At 43.3% G+C, this 20,944-nt stretch overlaps 1 protein-coding gene across 2 annotated transcripts in view; it reads left to right on the top strand.

Annotated features, from left to right (window-relative positions):
* The window catches only part of LDLRAD4 (low density lipoprotein receptor class A domain containing 4), a 338,556-nt gene that overhangs the window by 169,688 nt on the left and 147,924 nt on the right, over positions 1–20,944 (top strand). For both annotated transcript variants that reach the window (XM_006763247.2, XM_006763246.2), the window contains exon 4: positions 5,726–5,866. In XM_006763247.2, the coding sequence (XP_006763310.1) occupies positions 5,726–5,866 (141 nt within the window). The remainder of the gene's footprint in view (positions 1–5,725; positions 5,867–20,944) is intronic.

Raw genomic sequence — 20,944 nt, 5'->3', positions numbered from 1 at the left:
TATGTTCTCCCATGCAGTGGGCTTTCTTGTTGTTTTGTTGATGGTTTCTTTTGTTGTACAGAAGATTTTTATTTTGATGTAGTCCCATTTGTTTATTATCTCTTTAGTTTCCATTGCCCTAGGAGCTGTATCGGTGAAGAAATTGCTTCGGCATATGTCTGAGATTTTGCTGCCTGTGGATTCCTCTATATTTGTATGGTTTCCATCTTATGTTTAAGTCCTTTATCCATTTTGAGTTTATTTTTGTGTATGGTGTAAGTTGGTGGTCTAGTTTCATTTTTTTTGCATGTATCTGTCCAATTTTCCCATACCATTTATTGAAGAGACTGTCTTGATTTCTGGGTTCTCTATTCTATTTCATTGATCTAATTGTTCTTCATCTTAATTTTAGAAACCTATTAATTCTTTACTTACAGGCTGTTAATGACTAAGTTTAATTTTTTTGTTATTCACAATGTACGTACTTTACTGAGAGTAGGTTTTAGGTTTTAATGTCAGAAATATTGGAACCAGGATCTCAATTTTGAGGTTGGTGAATGATAGAAGTGTGAACTGAATGAGTCGATGTTGCTGTATGAATTTTAACAAAAATAGCTGTGGCAGACTACTCTGCCAATTCACAAAATGGCTGATTTTACAGTTTTGATGTGATACTCTATACAGGTCTTTATTTTGTGGCTGAGATCATATCTGTGAAAACTAAGGCTTTAAAAAGAGTGTAGGAAAAATTGAGGACAACTATTTGTTGCCCCCCCCCTACTTTATTGTGATATAATTGACATATTACAACATGTGTAAGTTTAAGGTGTACATGTTGATTTGATACACTTATATATTGTACAATGGCAACCACCATAACATTAGCTAAAACCTGCATCATGCCACCTAATTAGTATTTCTTTTTTTTGTGGGAAGAACATTTAAGATTTACTCTTTTAGTGACTTTCAAGTACTTTTTATGCCTTTTAACTAATAAAATGTTGGTTCTACCAAGTGAATTAATTCTGGTCTCTGAGATGCAGATTTATTCTCCTGGAAGCCCGGGACCCTTCAGTCCGCAAACCGACACTCCATCCACTAAGCCAAATTGGCCAGGGCTTAAATGGCTTTTTAAAAAGGCAACACAATACTGGAAAATTTTCTTATTTTTTTTTTAATCCTCACCTGAGGATATGTTTTTATTAACTTTAGGGAGATTGGAAGGGAGTGGCGGGGGAGAGAGAGAAACATCCATTGGTTGTCTTCCATATGCTCCCCGATCGTGGATGGAACCTACCACCTGGGTATGTGCCCTGACTGGGAATGAACCCACGGCCTTTGGGTGTACATGACAACCCTCTAACCACCTGAGTCACACCAGCCAGGGCAGGGCAGTCAATTAGTATATTCAGTCCTATTGGCTGTGGGCACTGCCAGGTTTGTGATGGTGTGAGGATCAATTAGCATAATCCATCTTTATTAGATAGGATTTTATTGATTTTTTTACAGAGAGGAAGGGAGAGGGATAGAGAGTTAGAAACATCAATGAGATAGAAACATCGATCGGTTGCCTTCTGCATATCCCCTACCTGGGATGTGCCCACAACCAAAGTACATGCCCTTGACCAGAATCGAACCTGGGACCCTTCAGTCTGCAGGCCGACACTGTATCCACTGAGCCAAACTGGTCAGGGCCCAAAGTTTTTGAAGTATCCCATTGACAGTACCGAGCTGTAGCAACCCAGTTTTATATCCAGCAGTCATCAAAATACTACCCATTTTGAGATTATACTTTAGCCCGGCTGGCATGGCTCAGTGGTTGAGTGACCACCTATGAACCAGGAGGTCATGGTTCAATTCCCGGTCAGGGCACATGCCTGGGTTGCAGGCTTGATCTCCAGTGTGGGGTGTGCAGGGGGCAGCTGATCAATGATTCTCTCTCATCTCTCGTCGCTGATATTTCTGTTTCTCCCTCTCCCTTCCTCTCTGAAATTATATATATGTATGTATGTATGTATAAAGAGTTTATACCTTAGTTTCTATTTTGTTTTGGTTTTTCTTTTTTAGTAAATTAGCAAATACCAACTAAGCATTCCAGTAAAATACTATTAGCTACAGAGAGGGCTTCCTGTAGGTGAGTTATGTACTTCTCACTGGGCAGTTGCTCTCCATCGTGGCTGTCCATCAGGAGCATTCTAAGGATCTCTAGAAATCCCCACTGCCCACGCTGTACCTCAGCTTAGGGAGATCCAGAGGCCTGGGCTGGAGCTTAGGTACCAGTGGTGTTGAAAGATGCCCAGGTGATTGCAATATGCAGACCCAGTTAGATCCGCTCATCTAGGGTTCATAGTTTGTTTGAAATATCACAATAATTTAGTTATTAGAGGACGATCCCCTCATGTTTGAATGCACTGGCTGAGTGCACTGGGCTTTTGGATAGCAACATGTGGTAGAGATGGCCTAGCAGGGTGAGTCAGGATCAAGTTGGAAGCCTGCCTCAAGTTAACTTGGACAGACGTTTCACTCTGGTCTGAAATTTTATTCCAGCTTTAGTATTAATCTTCAATACTTAATTTATAGCAATTTTCCTGTATTTTCTATATCACATCAAGAAGTTGATAGATTCAAAATTTCTCTCTGGTAGTTTTGATTCAAGGGGCCATATGACAGAGAGACCTTTAGTTTGATATTCAGCTAATGGATCATGGTTGAGAAGATTTAGATTTTAGGAATTTGAAATTCAATGTGTTGATGTTGATATTTCCATTGTTAAGGAGTAAGAGCTTTCTGAGCAAATCAGTAGCATACGCCTTATTAATGTGTCCTGACTAATAGTAAGCCTGCTTACAATAACTAACTCTTTTGAGAACTTTGTTACATTAATGGACATCCTCATTACAAATGAATCTTAGACATTTATGAAAGCAGGTTTGGACACTGAGATGCAACTATGGACAGAGTCTGAGAAAAGAGGCAGAGAATTTGGACACTCATCTGGATTTTGCCATTTATTATCAGTTTAGTTATAGGTGGTTACTTAATCTCTGCATCTTTTTAAAAGATATATTTTTATTGATTTCAGAGAGGAAGGGAGAAGAAGATATAGAAACATCAATGATGAGAGAGAATCATTATCGGCTGCCTCCTGCACCCACCCTACTGGAGATCGAGCCTGCAACCCAGGCATATGTCCTGACCGGAAATTGGACCCTGACCTCCTGGTTCATAGGTAGATGCCCAACCGCTGAGCCACGCTGGCTGGTGTAATCGCTGCATTTTAAGGTTCTCATCTATAAAATGAGAATAAGAGTATCTACCCTAATTATTTCACAGGGTTCTTATGAGGCTCTGATTAGATAATTCATTTATACAACAGATATGTGATTCACCATGTGTCTGTTACTTGCTGGGCAGCACTCTATATGTGAAGGATATAAAGAAGGGAAATTAGTCCTTGGAAGGAGTTAGAAAATATATTCGTCACTGCTCACATTTTTAAAAAATTCATATTGTAAGGCCTTTGAAGAGGACTTGTTCTTTCCTCTTTGTGTTTCCATGTCTTACTACCTGGCACATAACATAGAAGGGGCTAAAATACTGGTTATGTGAATTAATGAATATCATAATTCATTTCCTTAAAAATATTTTGTGACTCTAGACTGGATCTCTCTTGAACAAGTTGAAATGATGAAGTGTGGAAATGTCATTACATTTCCCTGCTGGTTTAAAAAGTACCACGTGAACTTGAGTGTGGTAATCTAACCTGAGATCCTTTCAAACCACAGCAATGGTTAATTTTTCTAGTTGGATTTTGATTCAATTTAGGTTAATATACCCTTTTTTTTCGATCAACATTTTAGTTTCAGGAATACCTGTTTTTGGCTTGACATCCTTTTAATATTTGGTATTAATTGGAACTCCAATCTTTCTTTTAGAAAGGAAGATATATTCTTTTCTTGACATCCTTTTTTCCCATTAAGTTAAAAAAAAAGTCACTTCATAAATGTGATTTCAAACAGCTGGATTTTAATCTTTTCACTTTATGGGAAGAGAGAGTTTGGTTTCAGCAGCGCTCCTACCACATGCCCTGGACCACACCCAGCACATTGTACAGTGCAGCTAGCAATGACCTTGTGGCTGTGTATTTGGGCTGTGCTCACATGTTACTCTAAGCTAGGTCAGGGACTGTGGTTGGCGTCTTTTTCTATGCTCTTTTAAGAGAATGTGAACAAATGGAGAATTATAATGTTTCATACCGGGTCACAGAAATAAATGCTTTTGAGGATTTAAGTTCTGTCTCTTTACAACAGGTTAAGGTTATTCTCTTTGCAGCCCTATGTATCCTTAGTATAGTTGGAGAAGGCCGTGGAGTGTTGATGCCCAGTCTTTTATTTTAATAACAGAATTTTAAAGTCAAAAGGACTTTGGACTTCATCCAGGCCTGCCACCCACATTCTAGGACAGGTAAAATCAAAGAGAAATTAAGAGGCTGTGATAGTCAGCCTCAGGGGGGTGGGAGGGTGGGATTGGGATACTTTTCCTGAGTTTTTTCCTACTGGCTGTCCACTGAGCTGGGACTATGCAAATCCTGCCAGCTTCTGTGGGTGCTCCTTGGAAAAAGCTCACAGACACTCACTGTAAGACATACATAGACATTTTGTGCCCACATGTATGTAATTGTGTAATCTCCTTTATCCTTAATTGCTTAAGTTGATAGTGATGTCTTAAGTTTACAAATTTACTTTAAAGTTTATAACGGTAAATTCCATTTTCAAATATTGATTTCTACAGAGTTCAGGGAGCCCATGTTCAATGTGGCCTGCAGGGATTTGGGTTGGTTTCCATCCTATAATTTGTCCCTTGGCATAGATACTTCTCAGGAAGCAGAGAGAACGCATTATTTCCCATGTTTTATACTATAAAACCTGGTATTAAACCTGGTTTTTCTTAGACAAGAGATAAATGAATACCAGAGAGGTTATGGTTATATATATATAACCATATATATATGGTTATATATATGGATATATAACCATATATATAACCATATATATATGGTTTTTTCTTTTTCAATACACTTCTATTGATTGCAGAGAGGAAGGGAGAGGGAGAGAGAGACAGAAACATCAATGATGACAGAGAAGCACTGATCGGCTATCTTCTGCATACTCCACCCTCGGGATTGAGCCCACAACCTGAGCATGTGCTCTTGATCAAAATTGAACCCGGGACCCTTCAGTCCACAGGCCGATGCTCTATCCACTGAGCCAAACCAGCTAGGGTGAGAGGTTAAATATTTTGCTCAGAGCTTCACATCATCTAGTGACAAGTTGAAAATAAAATGTATGTGCCTCCTTTTACCAAGCCTGCGCTCCCAAGTCCTGCTGTAGCCTCAGCGCTGGAGGCATAGGCATGGAAAAATGCCACGGGCTTTTTCAAAGAAAATAAGAGCCTCATAGCTATGACTTTTGCTGGCAGGTCATGGGAAGAAAGCACCTGTGTTACTCATTTTGTGGGATAGAGACATGCAGGGAGTAATGTATGGCAAGTGCCCCCGGGCACTGTCCTGTGCATTTCCTAGAAGGAAGGTCCTTACTAAAAGAGCCCTTCTCTGAGTTCGGTTTCCTGGGATCTCCAGGTAGACTGAGTTCCCAAACGGTCATGGCATGCAAATGGGGAAGAAAGAAATAACTCAAGAGTCTCACACTTGCATTGATTACTGCATGCTTTCCCTGTACTTTTTCAGAGTGCAAATTCACCTGCACCAGCGGTAAATGCTTGTATCTTGGTTCACTGGTCTGTAACCAACAGAACGACTGTGGGGACAACAGTGATGAAGAGAACTGTCTCCTGGTGACAGAACATCCACCTCCGGGCATCTTCAACTGTAAGTCCCTCCTGCTCACCTTGGCATCATGAAGTGTGATTGTGGTTTTGAAATGAATGGCTAGGAGGCAGGGTAATGTGGAAATGGGAAGGATGTTGTTTTATTGGGGTGGGGGGGGGTAAGAAAAGAGATTTGCGTCTTCACAAACGGAAAGCTTTTTCTTTTAGGTTAGGAAGATGGTGTGTTTAAAAGTGGGAAATGTGTTCTGTTTTCAGAGATGGCCAGTGGCACTATAGGATGAAATACGCTTTTGCTGCTTTAGAAGCACTGACTGGAGTCCATGAAAAAAAATATTGATTTGGTATTCTTCCCATCCGTTTCGTAGAATTGTTTAAAGAGTAATTTTAAACAATTTAAAAAGAATTTTAAATAAATTTTAAGTAAGCAAAGGAAGATATGTGGAGAGTTCATAAGTAATCATGTGTTAAAATAATAAAATAGGCAAAATATTATTGGACTTTCAAAAAAGGTTCTAACCGTGCATTTTTCTATTTAAAACTGGATGGAAAGCAACTTAAGTGAGGTGTTTACATGTGTGAATCCCAAGGCTAAGGCTGAGCATTTCTTGAACTTGAAAAGGTGAAATTATAGTTTGTGGTTTATTGTGGTGTGTTTTTATCTCATGGTTTTTATGAAGCGGAGAATGAGAGAAGGAAGCTTTGAAACCCTGCTGACCTTCCCTGAGGAAACGTGGCTGCTTGTTTCCTTGGGCTCAGTGAAGTGGGTTGAGGGTGAGAGAATGTTTTGTGTAGAATGCCCGGGAGGAATGTTTACAGCACTGATGCTCTTCGTGGGGTTTTCTGATATTTGTTTTTATTTACAGCTTTAACATTTTTGTTATGAAATGTAGACTACATAAATGTTGATACTGTAATGTGAAATGGGAAGAGATTTTTAAAAAGAAACACTTTTCTCTATTCCTCCTATATTGTTACATTGGGGGAAAGCTCAGTAAATGACTGTGCCCGGTGAATTTTGAGCCTGCTATCTAATGCTCGTTAAATCCAAGATTCTAATAGTGCAATAGTTTTCCTCAAGTTTTTCTGTTGCATCGGTTTGCCTTTTCTTAGAGTCCCATCTCTACCTTCAGAAGACAAAGTTAGGTGTGCGCTTTCTTGGTATTTGGTCCGTGTTTCCTCTGGTGATGTTTTGTGCAATAGCCTTTGCAGTCATCAACACTGTCGCTTGCGTAATGCAGCTTGCCTAGATGCAGAGAAGGGGGCCCGGAAGTGACTGTCCTGCCTGCTTTGGGCCAGGCTGCTGGTTGGGGATCCTGGCCCTACCCAACAGTCGGGCAGCTCTGTGGCCTTATGCACCATGGGTCATAAAAATGGGTATTGTGAGGATTAGGTGGGATGGTCCACTGAAACAATTAGAACAGAATCGTTGCTAGTACTAAGCTCTTGATGTAAGTCAGCGAGACTTAAGCCAGGGGGATGGTCTTAGAAGGAGAAGAGCAATGTAAAGGCATTTTCTTGTTCTGTTCTCTCTAGACTTGAGTAACAGCAAACACATATATGATAAGCTATGGAGAGGCTATTAGGACTGTGTGTGGTACCTTGACTGGATTCAAGAGTTCCGTGTAAAAAGCGAGCAGACAAAACCTTTGGCCCTCTGCCCTACGGCACTTCACAGACCGTTTCTCTGAATCTTACAGGTGCTTCTCCTTCATTTCAGGGTCCTTCACTGTGGTCCTCCTCTTGTATTGAATCCCTTCCTTTTCCTTTCCTTCCTCCCTTTCTCATCAGTATTCTTTGCTAGTTTTAAAAGCCTATTTCGAGATATTTATAATTTTTTTTATAAGTGTGAATATTTAATTTTGCTTAGGAGCAGGTGAAGCTGTTACATCTATAAATGGTTCCGTGTTGCCCAGGCAGCTACAAGAGTGCCTTAACAGAGGAATCTAAAGACCCTGTTGGCAAATTATTAGTTCCTTTGTTGAGATATAAATAGAACTTGTTGTGTCCTTAGAGCTAAAATGGGAGACTATTTACAATGTGCTTTTTTTTTTTTTTTAAAGAAGACTGGAGAGCTAGGAGATAGGGTGACAAAAGGCAAGACCATGGCTGTGGCTTCAGGTTGACTTGGACTGAAGTTTCAGCTTACAGAAGTGATTGGACCCCTTTAAGGCTTAGTTTCTCTGTCTGTGAAATGGGAATAATCTCTGCCGTATAAGGATTCTTTGAGTATTTAAGTGAAATAATACACATGAAGAGAGTAGTCTATACCAGTGGTCGCCAACCGGTGGTCCGCGTGAGGTCCAAAAGGTTGGCGACCGCTGGTCTATACAATCACATTATCCCCACTCATTGTGTGGCCATTTCTTGGGGAGGTAGACCAAGAGAGGTGCATCATCTCTTTTGATGCCAGAGCCATTTTCTTATGTAACAGGAGTTTCTATGTGTTCAAAGGTGAGAACATCCTCAGAGGGTCTGGATGTTTCCCACTTATCCTGTCCCCTGGGGAAGGCCTCCGAGCTGAAGGTGGCTTGCTCTGATGTAGCCAGCAGCCCCCTTTACACTGCTTTCCTCTCATTCTCTCACGCACCAGAGGGAGCTAGGCTCACTTGTTACGTTGAGACATGCATTCTGATTTGTTGTAGCTGGTCTGTTCTTTATGGTCAGGCACCACTGGGAAAGGGCATAGCTTCGCTGCTCTTTGATGATGCTAGAGGGTGATCTAACATTGAATGAGAATATTCTCTTCCCTATACCCTGTTGTGCAAGAGTACAGAGTAAATAAAGGATATTTTACTTCCTATTAATAGCTGTGTAATGAGGCTTAGAGGTTCTCCATTCATAAGTGGGTTTTAATGTATCTACCAATATGTTTCCTACAGCAGATGGACAATATGCCCTTCATGGAATGCCAACTCTGATGAGAAAGCTCACTTTTCTCTCCACCTTGAGAACTTGAGGTACTACAGGATTTCTTGTGTATAAAGTGTTGCATTCCAGAAAAACAAATAGTGATTCTTCCCTGCTCCTGTATATGAACAAGATTTGTTTCCTGGGTATGCTTTGTTTCCACCTGGAGGAAACACTGTGTTCTGCTGTCTGATTGCACATACGATAAAGCAAGGTGGACTCTTCTGGGTTTCAAGATGAGCTACAATCGGTTTTCTGCCTATACTCTTGGATGTGGGCATGTACCATAGCTCAGATGTCTTGGTCTTCTCTGTCTCTCATTTGTTATTTTCTGAAATTTAGCATGAATTAAGGTTAGAGAGAAAATGTTACTGTCATTTGTGAAGTCAGCAATGCTAATGATAATGGAAGCCCTAAACCAAATGGGTTTTTATAACCGAACCAAAAACCCTTAGGTTTGGTTACCTGCGGCCATGAAAGCTAAACTCACGAGGCAAGTTCTGGTGCAAAAGGAAAGAGGCTGTATTCAGGAACCACATGACCTGGGAGAATGGTGGACTCCCTTCTCAAAGATAATCCCATTGTCCTCTGTCTCAAAGATCATCTCTCTTCCTGCTCAAGCCTGCTGTTCTTCTAGGCATAGGGAGGGGTGGGCTTTTTTCTCTCTATCCAATTATCTTGCTAGCTTTTGGCATGCTCAGTGTAAGAACCACCCCAGTGTCATCTTGGCCAATGGGAGAGACTCCCTGGCACGCCCTGACTGGATTCTAAAGTAACAGTTTCACTTGCTTCTCTACTTTACTCTGATCAGGCTGTCTATTGACTGAGACTAGTTTATTTTTTTTTGTGAGCCCGAAAGGGTTTTGCACAGACTTGGAGGACTGGGCTGGTGTTGATTATCTCACGAAGAAAGAGTTTTGCTGGATTCATCTTTTTACAGAAGAGAGAATTGTCAGCCTAAATTGTTAGCTTTTCTCATGACTGCTGCATCAAAATATTGTACTTTTGAGTACTAAAAATACAAACCATACAAATAAAGTTATTTATTTACATAGCTTATTACAAAAATAAAATTAAGTGAGTTCTCTAGTTATTGTACCAGGCATTGTGGGGGATGAAGGAAAACATAAAGTCTCTTATCAAGGTGATGATACTCGAATCAGGGAATTGAAAGATACAGGTATAAAGATAACTGAAAATGAACACAGAGTATATAGATCTAAGCAGTTCCAGCAATTCTTGGTTTAGGAGTTTAGAGAGAATCATTCTGATTGGACTTAGTAGTCATGGTGGCTTTTTGCAGGGGGCATCCTGGGTATCATGGAGAAGGCAGTGTCAGGATGGAGAGTAGCCAGAGTGCAGGGAGAGTGAGGGTGGATGCCTTGATTCTGAAGGCCTGGGTTGGAGGCAGCCTGAGATAAAGTTGGAAAGGTGGTTTGGACCCATAGAGAAAAGCCAATAGGTCATGCTACATCTTCCCTTGTCTCTAAAAAGAGACAGACTGCTTGTGGGGGGGCGCGGGGGGGCGGGCGATGCCATGCTCAGGGGAGAACTACATAGCCTGCCTGTTGCCCTGGGTGATGCTCACATCGCTGCTACCAGCCGTTTCTGCCTCACCATTCCTATCAAGCAGAGTGTTTCCTGTTACACTACATTTTCAAAGACCCTTTACCATGTCTTGGTGGGGGAGAGCAGAGATCCCCTGACTTGCTAGAAGCAATAATTGAGGATCCAAAGTACACAAAGAGCTGTGTACTTTGAAAGTGTTGGCAAAAACAGACTTTCCTTAAGCAATCACTGCTATGAAATTGATGCTACTAGACCGTAAGAGTAAGCCCACAGTTGACATGAAACCAGCAGTCAATTAGACGACTTTTACTTTCAGCTTCAGTGGAACTTCTGATTCAGGGAAAATTAGGAGGAAGGGAGTTCCCATTCCTACTGAAGGGGAGAATTGCTTCTTTCTCTCTTTTAAAAATATATTCAATTACAGTTGACATTCAATGTTATTAGTTTCAGGTATACAACATAGTGATTAGACATTTATATAATTTACAAAGTGATCCCCCAGATAGTTGTAGTACTTACCTGGCAACATACATAGCTTATTACAGTATTAATGACTATATTCCCTATCCTGTACTTCATAGCCCCACAATTATTTTGAAACTACCAATTTGTACTTTTTAATCCCTTCTCTTTTTTCACCCAGACCCCCAGACCCTCCTATCTGGAAATCATCAGTTTTTCCTCTGTATTATGAGACAGTCTCTGTTTTGTTTGTTTATTATGTGTTTTTTTTTTAGATTACAGATATAAGTGAAATCATATGTTATTTGTCTTTCTCTGTCTGACTTATTTAACTTAGCATAATAACCTCTAGGTCAGTGGTTCCCAACCTTCCTAATGCTGCGGCCCTTTAATACAGTTCCTCATGTTGTGGTGACCCCCAATATATACCCAGAAGTGGAATTGCTGGAACATATGATAGTTCTATTTTTAAGTCTTTGAGAAAGCTCCATACTGTTTTCCACAATGGCTGCACCAATTTGCAATCCCAACAGGTATGAGGATTCACTTTTCTCCACATCCTCTCCAACACTTATTGTTTGTTGATTTATTGATGATTGCCATTTGATAGGTTTGCTGTGGTTTTAATTTGCATTTCTATAATGATTAGTGACACTGAGCATCTTTTCATATGTCTATTGGCCATCTGTATGTCCTCTTAGGAGAGATGACTATTCATGTCCTCTGCCCATTTTTTTATTTGGATTATTTGATTTTTCAGTGTTAGGTTGTATGAGTTCTTTTTTTAAAATATTTTTTTATTGCTTTTTTACAGAGAGGAAGGGAGAGGGATAGAGAGTTAGAAACATCGATGAGAGAGTAACATCGATTCAGCTGCCTCCTGCACACTCCCTGCTGGGAATGTGCCCACAACCCAGGTACATGCCCTTGACCAGAATCGAACCTGGGACCCTTCACTCCGTAGGCCGACAATCTATCCACTGAGCCAAACCGGTTAGGGCTGTATGAGTTCTTTATAAATTTTTGTTATTAACCCCTACCAGATATATCATTGGTGAATATTTTTTCCCATTCAGTAGGTTGTGTTTTTGTTTTGTTGATTGTTTACTTTGCTGGACAAAACCTTTTTAATTTGATGTAGTCCCAATTGTTTATTTTTTCTTTAGTTTCCCTTGCCCAAGGAGATATATAAAAAAAAAACATTGCTAAGAGAAATGTCAGAGAGTTTACTGCCTATTAAAGACTTTCTTCAATGTAAGTCTTTAATCCATTTTGAGTTTATTTTCATATGTGGTGTGAGAGGTAGTCTAGTTTCATTTTTTGTACGTATATGTCCAATTTTCCCAACACCATTTATTTGAATATACTGTCTTTACCCCATTGTATGCTCTTGCCTCCTTTGTCATATATTAATTGACCTTTTTCTCCACTCATTAGTGGGGATACTTCTATAAATAGAAATTCCCATCAACTATGTGATTATCATAAAAGTAGATATCATATAGGATCAGTCTTATTAATAATAAGAAAATCCCCTATTAGCATTCAGTGAGATTTTCTTATGTGTAATTATGAACTGATAAATTAATATGCATTTGATGTATACATGGGACCTTTTTAGAAATCCCCTTTGTGAACTTGGATGACCAACTCCCAGGTCTTATCCAGGATTCTGAGATTCCCATGGTCTGTTCAATTTCAAGAGTGCAGGGTTTGATCCCAACCCACAGTCCCACAGCACCCGGGAGCCTCATGAGTTCACCCTCTCACACCTGCTCATCACCTTACCAGGTTTATCTTTCCTTTTCCTCGCATGCACTCTCAGCTTCCTTCTGTCCTTTGTCATCACCTGTCTACCTCTGACTTCCCGGTGGAGATCAAACAAACAATCTGTTATTATGAAGGCTCATAGATATGAGTCCTCCAGAAACAATTGTTTATATGACAATTTTTAATTGATATGCAGATGATGTTCATCTTGGTTTCATTTTGGATTTTCAAATAGATTACAAAAAATTAACCCAGGAGTCCCAGGGTATCAGGGGTTATTAGTTTTGTTGGGTTCCTTTGATTTTCCTCCACTAACTGATAAATCACTACTGACGTGACCTGGGGGAAGTCATTTCCTCTCTCAGTTTTACTTTCCACATCAGAAGTGTGAGTATGATGACAGCTGACCTGAGAGATTGTGTGACTCAAGCTTGGTGGGACTCAGTGAGCAGAGCAACTCTGTTTCTGCTTTTACTCTCCCCATTAACCTGCTGTGAACACCAAGAGGCTTTCTTGGCCAGATGCGGGATTTTAACCCCTAATTTCCCACTGGATCTTGTCTGAGCACTGTGGCCCCTTCAGACTCCTTCAGCTGGGGCCTGGGAGCATGGGTGGGCCTTGCCTGCTTCCTTGTTTCTTCAGCACTCTTGATGATGCTGACTACAGGGACGGTGGGCGAGGATCTCCCATGGTGTTGTGTTGTTGGGCTCTGAAGATCCCATCTGTTTATTTCTTGGTCAAGGCTGGGAGTAGAGGTTGCTTTCAGTGAATCAAGCTGTTGTGCTGAACAGTATGTATTCTTTTGACAGGACTCCCTGCTCCCTTTTTCAACTAAAAGGAGAGAGAGAGAGAGAGAGAGAGAGAGAGAGAGAGAGAGAGAGAGAGAGAGAGAGAATGACAAAACAATTACTGATCTGTGTGAAAATGATCCAAGATGGTATTACAAACAAGGGGATGGGAGGGTAGGCATCTCTTACTTAGACTGAGCCTGATCAGCCTGCAGGTGCTCACTGGCAACCTGGGTATATTTGCGGGGGGGGGGGGGGGGGAGGGGATGCCCCAGAGGAGGCACTGGCAGGGCTCACCCCCTCCTTCACTGCCAAAGAGGAGGCTCCCCTACCTCACCCTTGGGTTTGCTGCCTTTGTTTCACCAAACCGGGTTTCTGACCAATTAAAATCGTATAGGGTCTTGAAAGGCAATTCTGCCTTTTCAAATAAACAAAGGCAGAGAACAAATGGGAGGGAAAGTTTCAATAAATTCTTAGGCATCATTTCCTCCTGCTGTGACACTAAATTTACGTGGATAAAAACAACCTCTTAGATTTACATTTTGATTCTGTTACTGCTTTCATGTGTGTGGGGCTGTCCCCCTTCAGATGAAATTTATCCACTTCTTTAAATATTTAGTAGTCTAGCGTGGATGTTAATGAAAGTCTGGCAGTGCTATTTTGAGAATTGCAACAATGATAGTAATTTTCAGTGTCAGATTCCTGCTTTGCAAAGGGAGAGAGGGATGGGAGGAGGAGGAGGTAAAAATGTTTCAGTTCTAATAGAGTTTGCCATCCGCTGGGCTGTGCCAGACAGATGGGTCATGAATACTGTCTAGACGCTCTGCCTGAGCGAAGCCGCGGTCTCTAAGGACGCGAAATGAGACGCTGGCTTAAGTAACTGGGGAAAGTCAGGGCAGGCTCTCCTGTAATCAGATAGAAATCAATGCTGATCTGCTTCCTGGGGGAGGCCGGAGGGAGGGGAGTCTAAGTTCCTAGGGAGTGTTAGGAGAAAACGCCCTGTGATCCCGATCAATTTTAGTGAAAACGTGACTAGTATTAGGCATTAGGGAGAACGGGAGCGGAGAGGTGTAGCATGGTAACGCTATTGAATTAAACGGTACGCAGCCACAGGATGCGGAATGCTTTCATTCAGACGTGGTCCTTGAAAGGCCAGAGAGGAGCAGAAACCGAGGACGTCTTCTTGTGTCATGAAAACAAGAGCCCAGACTATCGGGTGACCTGCATTCATTGTGTGGATTGATGAGCCTGGTACTGCTCCGGTCGAGACGGTCTGTCCTGACTGTTCATTTTCTTGGGTTTAGCCTCTTACTTAGGAAGGGTTTCAGAGACTCGCCTGGGTTGCTTTCATTTTGGAGGGGTCTCTGAGAACTTCCCAAAGCTGGTTCTCATCACAGGCAGCTCTGCCGATGGTGCTGTGGGAAATGAGCTAAAATCTCACAAGCCCCCTGCGTGGCTGCACTGGGCACGTGGGCACGTCTGGTGGGCGTTGTGCTCGGTATTTTCCTTGGTGCCAGGGATGGAGTTTACGTGACAGAAGTAGTAAGTTTCTACATATCACAACTCACTATTGAAATGCGGTGGTGGGAGGGGAAGGAGATGCTGACATCAGGGTGAAATGATGGGGGAAGGTAAGGAGAGCATGCCGGCTCAGGTGGGAGGGCTTCATTGTCAGTAGTCACATATTTGTCTTAGAAAAATTACCCAAAGGGTTTACCGCAAAGCTTGGAAGGGACGATCTTTGAGAAATCACGAAAATAAAGCCGAAATTCAACTGTCATGTGATGAGACCTCTCCTGCAGAGGTGGGGTGACCCCTGAGGGTCAGGCCTCTGAATTAACCATCTGGGCTCATAGCTCTGTTAGTCCTGTCTCAATGGAGATGCCAGGACAGGCTTTTAATTTGGGGAAAATCTCCAGCCATCTAAACTTAGCAATAATCATTTTTTTTTCATTCCTTCATTCATTCTCATTATGCCCTACAAGCTCACAGCAGAGGGAAAAGTAGATGGTTTTTGCTTCTTCCTTCCCAGAAAGAAGAGGAAAACCAAAGATGAGAAATAGTCTTAACGTACACATTTCCCGAAGAGGAGAGAAAGAGAACTGTGTTCAAGGGCTGCAACCATAAGCACTGTGTTCAAGGCCTGCAACCATAAGCACGGTTCTCCGTCCAGAAAGGGATCTTCTTTCCCTGAAACTCCTGTCTGCTGCCCCCTCAGGCTCTTACACTCAGGGCATAAACTCTCCCACCCTGTAAGGAGCATCCATTTGTGGCAACAATGCGTAAGGTGGGGACGTGATGCCAACATCCACTGACAGCCTCTGGGTCAGGGAGGCAGGCCCAGCACGTGGCAGAGCCCCAGCAGCACCTTTCGGTCCTGTTCACGTATAAGCAGAGGAACAAAACATGCATCTGCCCACTTCACAGGCTCCAGAGATTTCCTGGGTGACTCTGGGCTCATGGACGTGCCTTGGCTGGGAGCAGGTACCATTGTTCCTCTGCTCTGAGGAAAGGCACCTGCTTCACGTTGGCACACACCTGTTCTGGAAGGGGTGGCTGGGCATGTTGCCTTTTTATTTTTACCGCTTTATCTTTAGTGGGGGTTTCGGCTTCTTTTATTCATTTGATTTAAAAAAAAAAAAAGAGGAAGAAAAAGGCACTTGAGTTAAACTTCTGACCCGTTTCTCCTTCGCTCTTGGAGGGAAGGCCCACGTTTTGTTCCTGGTGAGGTGCAGCGGCGGGGCGTGCGGCTGGCAGCCTCTGCAGTCAGTCTGGGTTTGCACAGTGGTGCCCTCCCTGCCATGGGGGCGGAGCGGGGTGAGTGGCTGAGCCAGGCAAAGATAATGATTTGTCTGCTAGGACTTGATTTAGGTCTGTGTCTGTGACATGACATGATTTTCACAGAAGGGTAACCAAGAAAAATGCACCCCTCAGAGAGAGCCCCCCCCTTCTATTAAATGTGCTTAGAAGACAGAAATGTCAAGTGTGTCTTTTCCACGGGGAGGTGGGTTGGCATGAAACCAAGTTTTAAATGCCAATCTGACCTTAAAAAATGGAAAGTGTTCACTATCTTGGCGCCACCAGGGCATCCTGCAGGGCTGCCAAGGGCCAGTGCACTGCCACCTCATGATCTTGTAGTTCCGTGCCCATGTTTGTTCTCATGTAGGGACATTTAAATCTGGAAATGACAGGAATGATAGCCATGCAGTTAGCTTTTTCCAAGAAAATAGATGCCAGGACTGATCAATTTTCAGAAGTTGTTGAAAGAGAATGAGTGATTGAAAGATAATGCCTGGACAGGAGGCTGGAGAATGCGCCAGAAAACATGTTTGGTGTTGTTATTTGCAGAAAACGATGTCTTAAATAGTAGCAACAAGTCTCTGTATTTCATGGAGAGTATTTTTATGAGTGTTGACTATGTGAAGGACATAGGGCTGGGTGATGGGTTAGGTGTACAGGGATGATGGGAGTGATGCAGAGTAAAGCATGGATGGAGAGTGCAGAGTATACAGCGGGAATGGGGTAGATGCAGAATTTACAGGAGGGTTGGGAGTGGTGCAGAGTGTACAGGGGGAGTAGGAGTAGGGGCAGGGTACAGGGGGAACGGGGGTGGTGGTGGTGCAGTGTTTACAGGATGTGGTCTCTGCTCTCCAGGTTTTTACATTTGGTGCTAAAACGGTGCACTTGGGAAGATCCAGAAAGGTTTGGGATAGTTTCTCCAGGGCCGGTGGGTGGGACAGCAGGGAAAACCCTTCGAACCTGTGACTAAAGACAGACCTCACTGTGTGTGTGGTTCTGGGGAATCTCTTACTCTCCTGGGCATCCTGACAGGAGGAGACGGGAGCAGTTGGGGAGAGGGTTACAGAGATACCATGTAGGACTTGTCATGATGAGCGAGCTTTCTTGGAGGTGAGAGCTGAGTTTGAGGAGTCTTACTAGAAAGGTAGGTTGGGGCCAGATTCTAGAAGGCCAGGAATGTCAGGCCTAAGAGTTTTTATTCTTTATCCTGAAGTCGGTCAGGGAAGGTGTTTGAGTGGGAGAGTGAGGGTGTGACACAGTGCGGGAAGGTCTGAGAGGTCACCCTGGCCTGCACTGCACTTCACAGACAGGGAACTTCAACACAGAATAGTGACTGGCAGAGACCCTGGTGCGAATGCTTCCTATCGCTTAGGCCAGTTTTCTTTCCACTGTATAACGTCCTCATGCTAACTTGTCACGTGAGGCAGTGACAGGAATAGACAGAGAAAACGGGGTCACCTGGAAGGATTCTGCACAAACGAGGCGGCCTCTACGTGACTTGGTGTGCACCCCAGGGGGCAGAGACACAGAGATATAGCCAGGGGTTTATCCGAGGGGGCAGGCGCAGTACATTTGTCACCAGTGGTACCTTTTCAACAGTTTTTGAAGGCAGTCATATTGTTCTAATTGTTAAGATTATGTAAAAAAAAAAATTTGGAGGAATCCATGTGCAAGCCGCATCAGGAGATGAACAGGTAGGTAGTCTGAGTGTGCCCCAGCTTGAGGTGTGCCCAGCTTGGGGTGTCCCCCAGCCTGGGGCCTGCTGGGGCTCTGCAGCCACCCTCACTGCTGTAACTCAGGCCCGTGCAGTGCCTGGCAGCCCTCGGAGGCTCTCAGTGCTGTGAATGGAGGACGGGACCGAGGTTATTTCGGGGCACAGGGAAGTCTGGGCGATTCTAGAGGAGGAGAACCCTGTGAGCGAGTCTCTGCATGGATGGGATCTAGCATAGCGAGGGGGGAACTCGTCCGGGGCGACCTGGCAGAAGGCTGGCCCTGAGAGGGAGAGTGGCTGAGCTGCAGAGGCGGAGGAAAGAGTACCCGCTAAGGCCGATCTTCCCAGTAAAGGGTAGTTAGGGCCTTCTGCCACCAATCAGCTTGGGGTTGGGAAGTTGAAAAAATCCTAATGTAGGAAGAATTCACAGTCTTAACAGTCAATATCTTGGTTGTATTTTACATGCATAGAATAAGACTTCCTTTTAACATTTTTAAAAAATTTCTGCTATCTGGAGGTATAATGGACAAAATCGTAAGCTATTTGAAATGTATGTCATGGAGATTTAACAGATGTGAACATTGTGAAACGAGGTCCCCACCATTGAATTAACACATGCATCACCTCATGTTTATCTTTTTTTGTGTGAAAATGTTTAAGTTCTCTCTTAATACATTTCATTTATATAATACTGTAGTCACCCTGTTGTACGTTAGAACCTCAGAGCTTATTCACCTTATAGCTGCAAGTCTGTGCCCTTTTACAAATTCCTCCCTATTCCCTCACCCCATGGCAGTGGTACATGTGTGTACATGTAAGCGAGCATGTCTGTCTGGAGATTTTCTTGTGTGTACTAGTAAACGTAACATCTGCATAGCAGCAGGGCCTGTACCTGAGGAAAGATACAGGACCCAGCTCTCTTCCCCTTTGAAAACAAATGGCGATGGACGTTGTTTGGCCTTGCTGTTTGTGCGTTGGCGGTGCACGTTCATGCACATGCATTATGGAAACCAGGAGACCCAGGACTCGCTGGAGTGTTACCTAGAAACTGGGTGTAATGTTCAGAAGGGGAAGGACCTTTAATGATATTTCTCTTGGGGGCTGAGCACTGAAACTTGTCTTGATCGTGGCTGACTGGGTTTTGGCATTACCGTGTGTCCCAGGAATGAGTTGCAATACAGAATCAGCAGCGCTGCCGCGCTCTGCAGTGACCTTGGGTTGTTATCACCTTGGGCCCAAGTTTTCTCGGCCTGCTGGGAAGGAAGGTAGTTTTGGTCCCTAGAGTACCCTGTGGCTAAAAAGAAAAAGATGATCGGAATTAGTGACTTTACCTCTGTTATTAACTTGAATAAGATTAATATCGGATACAACATGCATCCAACAAAGGAGTTTCTTTGTAAATCATGTACTTATTTTCAGGCTTTTTGAGAGAGGTGTTCATCAGGGCAGAAAATGCCTCTCAGTACTGGCTAAAATTAGAGCCTGCACTGTGGGACTGGCCCAGCCGTTCATTACCAAGTACCAGGTGCTCAACCTGCCTTTCCCACTGTCACCCCTGCTCATTACCTTTCCACCCCCCTATCGCCGTGTAATCTGTTCGTCGGAGACAACAATGACGCAGTGTGTGAATCCAGAGTCTGGCACCTCGTAGCACCTTGGTGGAAATAGAAAGCTGTGATCGCAGCATTAAAATATGCTAACAAGCTGCAGGAGCTAATGGGCACCACTTTTACACTGCAGATGTTCATTCTGGCGCAGCTGCCGACTGCCAGGGCGCTGCTCATATCCCAGTGTTTGGTGGTGGTTTTTGCTTATTGCAGTGTTACTCTCTGAAAGGGACCCCCTGTCTCCTTGGAGAAGTGTGCTGCGTTTCTGGGCCTGTGAAGATCGAGGAACCCCCTTGGGTGGTGTGACTGTTGAGAGAGTGAGCAAGAGAGCGGAGTTCATGCGGAGGATCATTGTTAACGATAATGATAGGATGTGACTATTTGATTAAAATAAATTAGATTTTACCTTGTTGTGGTTAATGTTTATCTAGATGGAGTTTCCAAGCCCTAGAAAGAGGTTCTAAATGTGTTCTATAAGTGCATCAAAGAATTCCAGTATACTAAATTTAAAGGGATGATTTCAGTGTATTATGTTAGATTTTAACTATGTAGAATTTTTAATTTCTGGCTTACGGCTTTGTCTTGTTTTGCTTCCTGACTCATATTAACAAATGATTCCATTCTCTTCATAACCTTTGCTCTTACTAATGCCTACATGCACCCTTGGTTCTCCCCTCTGCCCCAATTGGCTTGCTCTCTCTTTGTGGAAGTCAATCGGGTGAAAAACATACTCAGAGTAAATGGACAGGACAGCCATTGGCTGTGTGCTGTACGGGGCTGGTGGTGTCATCCACACTGAAGGATGGCTGGCGTCTCTGTAGGGCAGGTGGCAGGAGGAAATGCCTGGCTCACATTGGAAGTTCTCCTAAGCTGCAGGTCCGGGCAGCTGGCAGAGGCGAAGTGGGCAGGGTGCTGACTGCACTTGGGGCTTGGGCAGATACTCAGCAGACCTCATCCAGAAGGTGCTGTGGAGCAGGGAAGCACTGCATTCCTAAGACAAAAGCTGTTACATTGGATATTTTGTGTTGCCTCGGAGATCATACAACCCTGAGCTCCCAGATAAAGGTCATGATCATTTATGTGTCTTCCATTTAAATATCCCACTTAATGTACACTTTGCTGAGTCCCCCAAAGCGTGAACAGGGCACACAAACAGGTAGGTATTCAATCAGTATTGGTTGAGTAGATTCATATGTACCGGTCACTGTGCTGGGCAATCCAAAGTGTGTAAGTCTCGGTGGTCCTTATCTACAAAAAGGGTGTAAAGTAGACTGAGGCTGGATACCTGGACACACACACACACACACACACACACCAGCTAGGAATCAGGGAGGAGGAGTGGGTGCTGTCCAGGAGAGACCAGGAGAAGCTGGGAAGACGGCCAGGCGTGCCAAAGCTCATCCTGGCACCAGGCCTGGGGTTTCCCCAGGCTCGACCACCAGTGGACGCTTAGGCAGGGAGCTTGGGGTCTCCATGTTTTTCAATGGTCTACAGAGATATTGGAA

This window comes from Myotis davidii, unplaced genomic scaffold (assembly GCF_000327345.1).
Source record: "Myotis davidii unplaced genomic scaffold, ASM32734v1 scaffold78, whole genome shotgun sequence".
Taxonomy (NCBI): Eukaryota; Metazoa; Chordata; class Mammalia; order Chiroptera; family Vespertilionidae; genus Myotis; species Myotis davidii.
The sequence above is the reverse complement of the archived record's forward strand: the minus strand, read 5'-3'. Positions and strand labels throughout refer to the sequence as shown.